This window comes from Diadema antillarum, unplaced genomic scaffold (genome assembly GCF_040938485.1).
Source record: "Diadema antillarum isolate AM-2024a unplaced genomic scaffold, OU_Dant_1.0 seq00002283_RagTag, whole genome shotgun sequence".
Taxonomy (NCBI): Eukaryota; Metazoa; Echinodermata; class Echinoidea; order Diadematoida; family Diadematidae; genus Diadema; species Diadema antillarum.
In genome coordinates, this window is record NW_027272907.1 from 109,088 (window position 1) to 124,382 (window position 15,295).

Genomic DNA, 15,295 nt, shown 5'->3' on the forward strand with positions numbered 1-15,295 from the left:
CCGAGAGTTTAGAAATCAAGTGGCAAAAACTGTGCACAAGGCCCACCGTGACTATGTAAATGACATAATTGGGACCAGTCTGGCAGACAACCCCAAAGCTTTTTGGTCATACGTCAAAAGCTGCAGATCTGAGCACATCGGAATACCATCTCTTCGTACTACATCCAAGTTGTGTGCCACAGCTACTGAAAAAGCAGAGGCTTTGAACGATTATTTTCATGAGATGTTTTCAAGTGAAAATACTGAACAGAACCCATCTAAAGGCCACTCTGATTATGCATCGATAGGTCACCTGCACTTCCACAGGACTGGAGTGGAGAAGCAACTAAAGCAATTAAACCCCTCCAAGGCCAGCGGGCCAGACGAGATCCCACCCAGACTCCTGCAGCTTATTGCACATGAGATAGCCCCAGCTCTGTCATTCCTATACCAACAGAGCTACAATGATGGTATAGTTCCATCACAATGGAGACAGGCCCTCGTAGCTCCTGTACACAAGTCTGGTGACAAGAGCGAGACCTCAAACTACCGGCCTATTTCACTAACCTGCATTTGTTGCAAGGTAATGGAACATATTGTCCTTAGCCAAGTTTCAAAGCATCTTGCATCCTGTAACATCCTCTCAGATGCACAGCATGGCTTCCGCCGAGGACTCTCCACCACCACTCAGCTCACATCTACACTACATGACTGGTCCTCCACCATCCAGAAGCGTAGCCAGGTTGATGCTGTTTTCTTGGATTTCCAGAAGGCCTTCGATCGGGTGCCCCATCAACGTCTGTGTACCAAGCTTCACTATTATGGCATAACGGGCGACACACTAAACTGGATTATGTCATTTCTCACCAACAGACAGCAAGCTGTGGTTGTTGATGGTTCCAAGTCCACATGGAAGAATGTCACGTCTGGAGTGCCCCAAGGCTCAGTACTAGGACCAACTCTTTTTCTCCTCTTCATAAATGACATACAAGATAATATCCAGTCTAATATCCGCCTCTTTGCTGATGACTGTGTCATTTACAGAGAAATAAATGCAATCTCAGACCATCACATACTACAACAAGACCTCCTGCAATTATCCACGTGGTCTTCAACTTGGCTTATGAGCTTCAATGTGAAGAAATGTGCCGTCCTATCTATCACCCGGAAACGTAATCCCTCCGTTTTCCAGTATTATCTCCACAATGTCCATATACCTAAGGCACAGGAATACAAGTACCTGGGAGTGACAATCACTCATGACTTGAGCTGGAACAAACATTGCCAGAACATCAGACACAGAGCAAGCAAGACATTAGGGCTTCTCCGCAGAACATTATCCCCATGCACGAAGGAAGTAAAGGCCAGAGCCTATACCGCACTTGTCCGGCCCCAACTAGAATATGCATCAGAGGCCTGGAACCCACACACAGCTACAATGGTAAACTCTCTTGAGCAGGTGCAGAAAACTGCTGCTCGGTTTGTACATGGAGACTACAGGTATTCAACATCTTCCTCAACGCTGGTCTCTGCTCTTGGTTGGGATAGTCTCCACACACGACGCCTCCTTGCACAGTGCACCCTCTTTCATAAGATACACTACTGTCAACTTCTACGTTTACCACATGTGATTTTCCCAGCTACCTACATAGGAAGGCATGATCATAAGCTCAAGTACACAATCCCAATCGCGACCATAGATGTGTTTAAATTTTCCTTTTTTCCCCGAGCTGTTAGAACCTGGAACCAACTGCCAGGACCTGTGGTCACAATTACCAACCCATTAACATTCAGAGAGGCTGCTCTTCCAGTCATCCGAGTGATGCAGCCTCCTGTTGGGTCACACATGCTCTAAGAAAAGATGCATGTTTTTTTTTACTAGCACTATGCACCGTCACTTTTATTGTACATTAGTGACATTTAAAATCATCCTGTTCACCATGTCACCTCTCACTGACGCACGACACTTCTACCATCCCGGGATAGTTTCAAGGAACTGCTGAAAGGGATTACTACTTCAAGGTCAAGGTTCAAGGTGACATTTTTTACTGAACACCGGCACAAGCTCATCATTGTGGTAGATCTAATCGACCGCCCGTTTTACCATTGAAAAGCATGTAAATCCAGTGAATGGGCAAGTGTTAAGAATAATTATGTGTATTATTAATGAGGATTTTCTTCAATTCATTTTCCCTCCTGTTTCCTGAGGTTATTTACCTGTATCCCCTAATTTCTCTTGATTTGTATTCATGTTCGAATGTTACAGTGTGTAACTGTGTACACGGAGCGTCCCGGGGTTAGTATGGCACATACTTTACCAAGCACTAGAAGGTTGTAGTCATGGTCCAAGGGGAAGAAGTCATGAGTAGAGTATTGTCACACTAGTAATGTAATGCCAGTTTAACAGGACAGAAAGATACATCACAATCAGTTGTTGGTCACAAATCAAATCGACATATGCTGTAATGTACATGAGCCATAGTCCCACACATAAACAAGAAAGGAGGACATGAACTGTACGGATCGTACGAGGAGACATAAATCCCCGCGCCTTGTAATCGCAGCAGCGAGACAGCGGCTTTTGCTTCCCCGGTGCTCCAGGGCATGATATCAGCGCCGTGTCGGTGAAATGTTACTTTGTTTCTGCGGCGATTGACGATGTATACACGTACACAACTCACGAATATGTTTTCGACGGTAAAATTCACTTGATCATCTCATTTGACATCAGTTACGTGTCATGAAGCAACATGTGTGTAAACGTGAACGCACCGAAGTAGAAATATTTCAAGCTTACCGTATGGACTGTGAAAAGGCCGAAATATGCTCACAGAAAAAATCGCTCTTCGCCGCCATTCTGTTCGTAGAGGTATCCCACAATGCCTCAGTAACTACGACAGAAAGTTCGGAGAAAGGTCACAAGTGTTTGTAAACAAAGTCTATTTTTGTCAGAGGGCTTCCCCCAAATTCCACGGTCAACGCACGAATACGGGGAACCACCAGTACTGGAACGGCAGAGGAGGGGGAAGAGATACAGCGTAGACGCGAAATCGTTGGGAGCACGCTATGCATTAGCATACCAAAAAAATCAAGCCTAATTCACATGATTTAATGTTACTAGTAGGGTTTGTTAGGTTGAGAAACTTGATGGAGCATCTAATATTCAGGTTTCTTAATAAATGTTTTCAGTGACAACGGAGACAGGCATTGAAAACATACTGTAGGATACCCTAAATTAAAAAAAAAAAAATCTTCCTATTCATTTTTCTGAGCATGTCGTTATATCATGTCATGATGCAATGATTTTTCCCCTGTTTGATTTGTGACATAACAACAATGTACCTAGGACTTTGTCAAGAAGAGCAAATAGCATATTTTGACAGCGTTTGAACGTGATATCTATGACAGAGCAATTACGTAGAATTCATCACTGTTAACAAGAGTATTGGAAAAAAAAATGAAAATCATTACATGGTTCTAAGATCACATAGGACTACCTTCAAAATATTTTATGTCACAGAAATAGTATTCAAAATACCTCACTGCAGTGGCAGATCCAGGCGGATGGGCACCAGGTGCGCCCCCCTTTATTTTTTCTTAAAACAATAGAAATAAAAAGACAAAATTGGGGGTGCGTGCACCCCCCCCCCCCCATTACTTTTGTAAAAGCGCCCCCTCTTAAGTCTTTATGGAATTCCTGGATCCGCCCCTGTCACAGGATGAACAATATTTTATTGTAGCCATAGGGCCTATTGGAAAAACAATATACAACGCTTAATTTTTTTTGATGTGTTTTGACACCTTCCACTGTATCATCATTGTTTAATCTTTTGTAAAATATTAAAACACTTGGGTTTGTTTGTTTCTATAATCTGTACTTATTCATCTTACATGGCATGATGCGGAAGCATTAATTTTTTTTTATTATAATCTGGTTGATTTTGCTTAATGATAAATCCTTTCTTCGTGTGCATTTTCTCTAAACGCTGCTTACTTAATTTACTTTGATATAAACAAGTTGGAGTATGTGTTAACATTATAAATTTCATTACACATACACATACACACAAAGACACTCTTGAATCATTTTTGGAGAGTTTATGGTCTGAAGCTGCTATCATTCTGTCGTAATCATACAATTCATAATCAATAAACTGCGTGACCATGTAGGAATAAAGAGTTACAAAAAGTTAAGGAAGTTCGAAAAAATAGGAAGAAAAAAATATAAAGCAGGTTCGCTCCGAATTTTTTATACCTTGTTAGATACCCTGGTTGACGAAAGACGAATGGGATTGTCATTGATTTGGTAGATAAGATGTCCAGTTTCAATATCAGTATTCCTTCATTCGAGTCGGGTTTTGCTTAGAATGGAGTTAGGTGATTTCAATAATACGAAATAAAACGAGGATGTAGGGAAAGAAAGGGGAATGGAATGAAAGAATGGGTGAACTAAGCATTGAAGAAGTAAAAAGGAAGAAAGGAAGGAGGTGGCAAAGGAGTTCTGTACGATCGCGGAAAGAAAGAGGGATGAGGCATGCCACATGACAATCATATGCCCCATGCATTGAGTTTTTGTGTGGTCGCTCAGGGAATGGTAAGTGAAGAGGTAGTGCGCCACCTCAGGTTGAGAGTTCGCGATACCATGCGCTTCGGTAATGTTTGTTATGACCGGCCGATTTGCCGATCTCAAAAGAAGAAATTTCGTGAACAAATGCTGTGTCATTCCTGGGTACCTGCCAGAAAAGCGCGGGAAATCGTGTCCTGACATGTCGCAATAGCTCGCGCACTACCCTTTACTATTGGTCGAATAAACTCAATACGCTTCTTTTGGCAATGGAGGATACTAACCCGACGCACATATTAGGAAGAGGGCCATCCTTATTTGGGAGATATGATGACATCATCTTACTGAAGTTGCCAAAAACGGCGCTCTGGCGCATTTGCAAACAAAGCTCTATGAAAGGCTAGGGGACGGATCCGCGACTCGACCGAAGTTTTTATCGCGGGAAATTAGTAGAACGTCGAGATACTGTAAACATTACTTGAATCATCCACAACGAAATAGAAATAGGTGAGTTATGCCACCCATCTCCTACACTTATTTTACCTGCCGTTTGCAGTATTCCCAAGAATTCTCGGCATTTTCTGTTTTCCAATCCAAGGTGAATAGCATTGCTTACGGTATTCTCCACCACCCTGAGTTTAAAATCGTCTTTTCGTTGTGCCGGTTGACCCTTCTTCTACATTGTCACACTGTTTTCGCCAATAAAAATCTTGCGCTTGCGGCATGGAGTTGGCCGTTTTTTGTCAACCGAACGATTTCACGAGGTTGCCGAGCTCGATGGCTCGGTGCTTCGAGAGGAAAAGAAGTGGCATGGGTAGTCGCCCACGATAGTTTGGAGGAGTTAGAAGTGCGTGGGCGGAGATCTTTCCGAATTCAAAGTTTGCAATCAGCCTGGTTTTCGACACGAATTTTGGTGATCTTTTTCGACATGGTTCGCAGGACACATTTTAACGGTTTCCATCACATCGTGGATGATTTGTAAAATCTCGACGTGTGCTATCTACTAGTATTTAGGGAAATGCTTGGGACAATTTTTGATTTGCGTTGTGGGACGCGTTCTCTTTGCTTATTTTTTATTCATAGTCCAAGTCTTGGAGTTATCGAAAATCTGAAAGAACTAACCGGTAGGCCCAGGTTGAATTGAAGCCGAGTTTGATGGTACTCGATCGATGTTTGAACGACTGTAACGTTTAGTAGATCTAACTCGTTAACGGTTAACTTGATCGACAGAGTTTTCTGAAGATGATACTGCGCATCGCATGGCATGGATGAACTTTATTTGGATTTTCCCATTCTCTTCACAGTGAGTGAGTGATCTTGTTGATCGACTTTCCCGTCGTTTATCTAGACTAGAGCACTAACAGTTAGCTTTCTCAGGCTGTTGTGTAGGGTCTTGTAAAAGAGTCTCTTCATGATCCCTCAAGAGTTGTAAATGTAGATTCTAAGTGCCTTTCCTTAGAGGTCTAGACCTAGAAGGTCTAACATGGTGTTAAGCAGTTACTAATTTTAACGTTAGTTCTTTTATCACCACTGTTGCCTGCCACTGTCAGTGGTTTTCAGTGGACGTGTTCCAGGCAAATGTAGAGTCTGTAGTGTAGGCCCTAAGTTGCAGCAACAATGTTTTAACAGGTCTAAACATGTTACAAGTTGTAGATTTATCAGTAGACCTCTATTGAATTTAACATGATCAATGTTTACACTATTGACATGATTGTGTTTTGTTACATGAATGAAACAGTACAGTATGCAGTGTTTTCTATGGTCTAGGCTAATTCAGTGGGCAACATTTGTCATCTTGAGTTTGATGCTACAGGGTTCAATCCTTGTTCCTGAATAATCAAACGAGAAGGCAATACTAAGAAATAGATCTATTTGCTTTGGTGGTTATTTGAGTGGCACATTAACTTTGTGTAATGTAGCTCATGTAGAATAGTTTAGCTACGAATAATAAAACTTGAAACGTGTATTGCATTGGATAACTTATTAACTACATTTCACCAATCTTACTAATTTACCATCATTATTTGTTTAAACAGTTTTAAAAGTGTAGATCTATTCCTTCAAATACTGTTTTGATGCATCTCTAATAGCAAACTTTCTAGTTTTGATTTTTTAAATAGATCTAAATGACTCGAGCACTGGGACAGCTTGTTACATTAGATCACTGTTTCTACATCTTTGGAATTGCAGTTTTAGCATGTTGACACTTTATGGTGTACATGTATCCACACTAATTGGGTTATTGATGATTCCCAAAAGATTTGGACCAAAGAATTATAGACATTGTAATGAAACCCTCATGTCAAACCATGTATTCGTAATGATGATAATGTTCCAGCCTGACAGTGTCATTTTACATGACATCAATTCATTTTTTTCATAGTCGGGTTTCACACTTGGGCCATTGACCAAGTCTGGTTGGTTAATTAATTCTGAGATTTTAATGTACACTGTAGATGTGTTTATTTACTCGTCTTTTTTTTTCTTGGTCAATTGACTATTGTTGGTCAGTTGTATCAATTTGCATTGTCCCCTAATCATTTATCTAAAACATCTTCATGCTTCCCTGTATAGTGTATTGCTTGTATCAGCAGATAAAACTTGAGAATTCACTGTGAAATTCTCAAGCCCAATAAAAGAAGTGGCTTTAAAGCTAAAAATAATCTCTAACCTCAAGTTAGATATTCATAACTTTGAGCTTAGAAATTGATGATTTGCTATAGATTGCAGCTACATTTGTACGTGCATCAGCTTGGAGGGGATAATAATGACTGGTAAAAAAAAAAAAAAACAAGAGCAGTGACCAATTAATGTTGAGGATAGCCATAGTAAAAAAAAAAAAAAAAAAAGTTCACCTTTTTTTTTTACTGAAACCAACTTGTCTTACACAAGACCATTTTAGATTATGCCCAGTAATACAATATCTGTCCCTTCATAGACCTAAGATAAATACTCTGTGCCGTCATTGAAACTGAAGGGAGGCTTGAAATGAGTGAACAAATGCGTTACATAAAATGTACCCATACTGTCATTCAGCGACACATTATCTTTTGATGGTAGAGAGGGAAAAAATACTCTGTAGTAGATATGATGTCTGTTTAAATCTGAGAACATTTAAACAGACATCATATCCACTACAGAGAAGAATTTTTGGATGATTTATTCATTTCAAAGATGCTGGCTGACTCAGTCATGGAAATGAATAACATTTGCCCAAAGCTAGGCATTTGGAGTGGTGCAGATATCAGAGCAAGAAATTATACATTATAGGTCACCTCCCTACTGATTATGATGATTTTTAGCGATTCTGTTTTAGAACTGCAGGGGCTTAAATATACCGTCGGTAAACATCAAAGGGAGTATTGGTAGAAGCAAGAAGCCTCTGAAGTAATGGTTATCAGTAATATGCATGTACTGGGACTTAGGATGATAGAAGTTGTTTATGAAATGTGATCCATGCTTGCTTCAGCAGGCAATTGGAAGCAGACACTGCTGGATTAAGTGTGAATGTAGGGCGGTGATACTGGCATAAAATTCTTTGCTTTTGTTTTGTTTTGTTTTTTTGCACTTTTTTTTCCCGTCTTCAGGGGGTGTAATGTGATATGGGTTGCAGAAAAATGTCAGGAAAAAAAAAAAGGTATAAATCTCTGCCTTGATATAGATTATATCTTTAATATGTAAATATCTGGAGGGATCCTGAGTGCTACAGTTAAAAGAAATACACAGTTATCTAAAAATATTGACCAAATTTGAGGGAACAAAGTGAATAATGGGTGAAAGGCAACAAATGATTTACAGTGTAAAATGGGGTTTAAGAAAACCTAGGCTGTGAATGTTTATGTTCCAGGCAAAACCTGCAATTGATTTTTTATCAAGGCAAATAAGTAAGATTTGTCTATCCTACTGACTATCACAGTACATGATTTTTTTTAAAAAACAAAACGTACTGTGGAAGGGGCTAGATTTGATTGAAATATCCATGATGACGAGTTGTACTTATTTGTAAGATGCAAGTAAAAAGATACATTTCTCTGGATTATGCGTTCCAGTTGGATTTGACATATTTAAAAGGTAATTCCACTGTATTTTTATTTAGAAAAAAATCCAGCTCTGTCTTTATCAAAGAACCTTGAAATGTGTTCTGAAGACTTGCTGTTAGATTACATTTTGTGAGAAATATAATGAAAACACAATGCCATGTCCACTTACTTGATGGATACCAAGCCTTAGTGCTCCATAAAACTGAGGCACATCCACTATTTATAGTCTCCAATGGATATGTGATATCTTGTGACCGCTCAAACGCACACAAAAACGAAAGCAAAGCATCTGAATGGTACATGAATGCGAGCGCGATAAGGCACCTCCAACAGCTCGCTCACTTCATTCAGTGTATGTGCCAGAGGAGAAGAGAGAGAGAGCGCAACAGCGCAAGCAGCTTTCCTTTCAAACAGCTGGGGGGGGGGGGAGGTTTAATTGGATGCAGAATCTAGGCATAGTAATGCGAACATACTTGTCACGGTCGTGTGCATTGCCGCACGAATGTATCCCCCATGCCACAGTCCATGCACTGGCTTCTCCGCATTGAGCTTCCCAGAAAGCCTGAAATGCTGATCAAATAGCATTGCGCTCGGCCTCGCATAATGACGCAGATGTGGGCTGACCTGAGTTTGAACCCGCCTGGAGTGTTTTGAGCAGCACTGCCATATCCACCAAACTGACAACTGTGGCCGCCTGATGCAGGCGAAGTGAGATATCTTGATCTGATGTAAAAACACTCCCTCGTGTTGGCAAGCATTATTATTTGTGCTTCACTCCCAAATGAAATGCAAACCTAGCAACACCAGTAGTTTCTGTAAAGGCTGTTGTAATCCATCCACCATTACTGTCTGCGTGCTGAGCAGTACTTAGCCAGTGTAATTAGTGCCTCCAAGGAGTGGCTCAGGTTGATGGCATACAGTGGAGGCAAAGTGCCCCCTTTACAGTCAGAAATGGTTATATGCAAATGGCAGGCTCTATTCTAGAGCAGGTAAGCCAGCAATCACGTACAGTAAGGGGTGAGAATGCTTTGAAATAGTACAAAAATGTCCACAAAAAAAAAGATAGTCGACTGTCATGAATAAGCAGTATTCATGAAATGAGAGAGAGGTACCTGAACTGATTTAAACTAAGGGACTGACAGAATCTGAAATATGTTCTAGCGTAGAAATGTAAGTCTGTTGTCAATACATGTATGCCTGTAAGACTGTGCATCTCTGGGCAAATGTGAAATGGAGATCTATGTCCTTTGAGGATAGGCACTACATGAATAAAATGCAATGAAGGGGAAAACATAATGTGTGCATGATAAAAGAATTGAAGGCAGAATAGAGGCTAGCTAGCAGTTCACTCAGCGGGTGTGGAGCGACTCAAAATGTATGCCCTCTGAAATGGACAGTTAAAGGGAAACTTCAGTGCAGGTGCATATATGATGCATTACACAAATTTCATGGATGGCGTCTTTTCAGACCGTAGAGTACAGTACCTCCATAAGGAAATTTCTGCCTTGTGTAAATGCTGCATGTAAAACACATTGATTTTTTGCTTTTCTTTTATTTAACCTAAAGAGCGAAGAAATAATGAGCAGTAAAATGTGAGATTGATGACGTTTATTGGATCATTATACATGATATCTGCCATGCATGTTTTAGTCTGGAGCGAAGTATCTTTACTTTCTTTGAGTAGACTTGCTTGTCACCCAAGTGTTAGTGCGACTAATCAGAAAAACAAATAGACTTACCTTTTTAAGATCGAAAAATGTGGACAGTAAACAGACACCAAAAGGAAAGGCATGTCGTATTGAATTGGCAAGCAAGGAACGGGTCAATGATTGACAAATGTCATCTCCAGGATGCAGCAGCTCTTTGTAAGGGTATTGATACAAGAATTTGGAATATAGAGTATAATGGTATCTTCAAAGACTGAAAATGCAGTCTATATAATGGTCAACGTTATGCCTATGTTACCCCCCCAGTGAAAATACTTCAATTTTGAATGCACCTTCAGCCAGGGTATATGCCGAGGGCTAGTTCAGCACACAGCCATAGAAGGAACATTTCAATAATATCTTAAGCTCTTATGCATACTCTGATGCAATTTGGCAGTCCAACAATCAATTATTGCATCATCATTCATCATTCATCTTCTACCCAGATCCCAGCAGATTTTGTAGAAGGTGCCACAAATCTAGTGTGAAGGCAGTAATCTAATGCTGATGTGAACCAAACCAATTGGTTGAGCTGGGACTAGGAGTGATTGCGCCAGTAGTGTGGGTGTGGACATGTTTGGAAGCTCCTATCTGCAGTGGCAGTGTAAGAATCTCACAGATTCAAAACAGTATTTTGATGACACTGTTCTCTCACACTATGTGTAAAGCAACTACAGTACATCTCATGCAGATTTGATTACTTGGTAGTTCTCAGCCAATGGTGAGAAACTAATGCCCCACCTCCTCTCATAGGTCCTTGCTCTATGTGTACATCGAGTCCAAAGGGATTTTAGATATGTGACCTAAGTTGTTTCATTCATTGCTGCCACCAAGATTTAGGGCATAGAACTTAATTTTTTTTTAAAAGTGACATCTTGTAATTATGTATGATTGATGATTTGTCAGTGAAATCTTCATAAGCCTCAAAATATGTTTCAAAGCCTTGTCTGTGGACTTTGTATCAGAAGGAAAAGATAATGTCATTCCTTTCTTCTTTACCTTTTTTTTTTGGGGGGGGGATTGAAGGGGGTAAATGTTCTAGAGCAGGTCGAGCTCAGACGTTTGTCCGTGTGTCGTCCAATCAGCGTGCCCCAAACTTTCTCCTCCTGAGTGTGTGCATCTCGCCCTGCTGCCATTCGTGTGTGGCACACACTTGGGCCGAGAGTACCGCTCCATGGCACATGCAGGAATTAGAACGAATGTGTTGCCCCTCCGACAGTGGTGTGCGCTCCCCCCGCAACAGAAGGAGACGAGAGGCAGAGAGCGGGGCGGGCTGACTCTTCCCCACTTCCTTGAGATGCTCATGACAGCCTGCTCCCTCCATGCACAAGGAGGCTAATGAAGAAGCCAACCTCGCAAAATTGTCCGCGACGCGAACGTGTGTGCTGCGATGGTGGTCCCTCTCTCCCTCCTGTTGCATACGTGTGTGCGTGAGACAACCGTTTACAGAAGTGGACATTATCTTTCTGACATGACTCCATCTGGTATCTTCGCCGCCCGGGAAGACACCCCTCCTCCTTCCACTCGCTGCAATCTCAACCGGAGATGGGGAATTCCAGCACTAGAGGCAGACCTCGCTAGACTGTGAAGAGGAATGGGAGATTAATTCTATGCTGCCTTTTGCTGCATTCCAGCTTGTGCCTTCTGATTCAGCAGAGTCAGCCTGCTATGTTTTGTTTTTTTTTCCTTCTTGTAGATCACTAAACTTTGCTTGGAGTAATGGATTTCAAAGTTGTAGGTATGTGACCTTCAAAGTTGCTCTTTATCTATCCTTTCGTCATAGCACTCTTCTCTGTTCATTTCAGTTGAACAGCAACTGAACATATGCTGTTGGGGATACAACAGAAGAAAACAGAAGAAAATGCCAGTATGTATGTTCATTGCCCTTTATTTGGAATGTACACTATTTGGGTCACTTGGCTGGAGATGAGTAATTTGTGCAGGAGAGGCTATTTAGAGATGGCAAATACTTTCTCTTACATAATTGTAAATATTCATTTAATGTAATGTAAAACATGATATATTCGCGGCATGAAATTTCCGCGAATTGGAGCCGATGGCCTTTTTCCCGGCATGAAATTTTTGCGAGTTGCCACCGGCGTTCAATGCTTACAGTGTAGACAAGAACTTACGCATGCATTTTAATTTCGCAAATCTTGGTGCGAAATTAAAATGCACGTGAACATTCCTCATTTTACAGTATCTACATGTATATTAGCAGTGAGGCTGAGAGTCCAACACATGTTAACGTTTACCAGTATTAATTTTTTCCCCTAACTTCTTAAAGCTCTACAGTGGGAAAAGAAAGGGTTGAATAGCAGTTTTAAGGAAATTTATTGTAATGTGGCTGGGAATGGGGTATTCTCAAAGTTACTTTTCGTATACACTATCATTATTATTTTTTCTTGGCGGGGGGAGTAGATTTCCTGTGTGTGTTTGTGTATTATGCTGTTATGCATTGTTTCTAAGGAAGCTTTTTCTGCTCTAGGTACCATCATGGAGCTTTAATGGACAGGGTATAAGATGAGCAGCTGGGCACATTTAGCCACAGAATTATGCAAAATATAGTGGATCAGATATGCATGAATAATCAGCTCATTTGCAGTCCAGATGCCCACCAGTAGAATGGAAGAGAAATAGTAGAGACCATGTCTATGGTCTCTTTTGTCGTGTAATCCTTTTATGATTTTTCTTGTTCTTTCTTAGAATAGCGAAAGGGATAAGTGAAGAGGTGAAGCTTTGATTCACATGAGGATTAGATTGCCACATCAAATCAATAGCCTGGTATGCCATGCTGTCTTTGGTAATTAGGTGGGGTCTATAAAGTAGGGCTTTGCAATAAACCATTGTTAATCCTATTAAATCCTGCTTCCACACCCAAAAGCAGAGATTATCCTTCAAGAAGAGAATGTCCCTTGAGAGGAAACAAAAGATGCTGGTGGCTCCTTTCTGTACTCTCTTACAGTTCTCTCCCTAAGTCATTTTTGATCTCTTTTTTTGTGGTAGTAGAAAGAGGAGGAGATAAAACAAGAGTGAGATTATACAAACATGTGTATATATAAAGAAAATATTTTGCACTACAGTGGCAACCTAGGCCATCATGCAGGTGATTCATAGGATTTAATCCATGGATAATTGAATGATTAATTTCTTTGTGAACCAAGTAGTAGGCCTGCTCCTGCCCCGAGTATATTGAGTCTGCGGGTAGCAGTTCTTGACCCTGTGTTGATTTTGATGGTAGCATGATTTTTTTTTTTCTTCAGCAGTGCATGATTTGTCTTGTTTCATTTCTTTGGTTGTTGATTTTTTTTTTTTTGGGGGGGGTGGGTAAGAATGAATGGATTAAGCCTTGGACAAATCCCTTTATATGGGACTGTTGCTTTTGTACAGTCTTGACTAGCTAAACCACTATCAGTGGAGTCATCACTGGGTTTCGTCTGTATAGATTGTAGCAGTGGAAGTTCAGACCAGGCAATGACTGATACCAGTCTGCATTGTACAAGTGAACACTGGTGAATGCACTTGAATGTAGCTAAATATCCTTGCTTTGATCCCTGCTTTCATTTCATTATTGCATACTTGTAATGAAAGCATTGATCATGATGATTTTTTTTTATTTGTCTATTTTTTTTTTTCTGCCAGTCGGTATGTCTGATCTTATGTATATGTATTCAAAAGACAAATCGGTTATTTACTGAGAAATGGAAGGATATTGAATTCTTTTGTGTTGTTGTTGTTGTTTTGGTAAATTGACTCGACAGTCCTCAACATACCCTCATATGAGTAATCTGGGTCATTCAAGTACATTCATTTTTATTTGAATATTTATTTATCTATTTGTGTGTGTGTGTGTGGTTAGTGAAGAAAATTGCACATTCCTACAGACAGAAAATTGATGAACGAAAGTGGAAAATTTAATGGGACACGTGTTTCCATTGTTCGAGTAAAAATAGCTTTGCACAGTGTAAACAAGGCAGTCTAGTTGTTGTTGAAAAATTCCTTCCAGATTTCTGCAAGTATCAAAATATTTTGCTGTTGACATCACCAGTGACTAAAGTCATGAATATAATGAGGAGAGATCACACTCCACTGATCGTCACAAAATGAGGTCATCGTTCAGCAGGAAGAGGAATTTTGCATTATAATGTAGTACGTTTCCAAAAGGGTAATGTCCTAAATTCTGTATTTAACCACGTACCTGTCCACACCTACATGTGTAGGGATCTTCCCTGCTTTGTAGGTTCTGTACCATTTCAGCAATTCGAGGAATGGAATTTTATCACATCATACATATTTTTGTTTGTTGCTCAGCACTGTGGTAGGCCCTACTTGTCTTTAAAGGACAAGTTCACCTTCATAAACATAAGGATTGAGAAAATGCAACGATATTAGTAGAACACATCAGTGAAAGTTTGAGGAAAATTGGACAATCGATGCAAAAGTTATGAATTTTTTAAATTTTTGTGTTGGAACCGCTGGATGAGGAGACTACTACAGCTTGTGAGTCATATGCGTACAACAGTATAAAGAAAATATAAAAGAAAATTCAACATATTTTCACTTTTGTCGCATAATAAAAGAGCAATTGACTTGCCTCTTTCTAAAGGCAGGGGGAATAATATTACCCATAACATTTATCGGTAACGAGTCAGGGGAATGTGTACTTTTTTCAAAAGATGGAATTTTGTGAAATTCTCTTTATATTTTCCTTATATTGTTGTACGCATGTGACATCTAAGTTATTCATACACTGCAGTAGTCTTCTCATCCAGCGGGTACTGCACAAAAACTTCAAAAATTCATAACTTTTGAACGGATTGTCTGATTTTCCTCAAACTTTCAATGATGTGTTCTACTGATATTGCTACATTCTCTCAATCCTTATGTTTATGAAGGTGAACTTGTCCTTTAAGGGTTGTGTCCTAATGTACGTGTGTGCATATTTCAGCACATAGGATTTTCCATGCCTAGTTGAGTTCAATATCCTTTCACCAATTTGAGAAATG

General features: G+C 40.2%; 1 protein-coding gene across 1 annotated transcript in view; it reads right to left on the reverse strand.

Annotated features, from left to right (window-relative positions):
- LOC139714468 (serine/threonine-protein kinase minibrain-like) overlaps window positions 1-8,794 on the reverse strand; it is a 35,690-nt gene extending 26,896 nt beyond the window's left edge. The window contains exons 1-2 of the mRNA XM_071626174.1: window positions 8,753-8,794; window positions 2,777-2,870 (exon numbers count right to left, since the gene is read on the reverse strand). Of these exons, the coding sequence (XP_071482275.1) occupies window positions 2,777-2,835 (59 nt within the window). The 5' untranslated portion in view covers window positions 2,836-2,870; window positions 8,753-8,794. The remainder of the gene's footprint in view (window positions 1-2,776; window positions 2,871-8,752) is intronic.
- Between the last annotated feature and the right edge of the window lie 6,501 nt (window positions 8,795-15,295).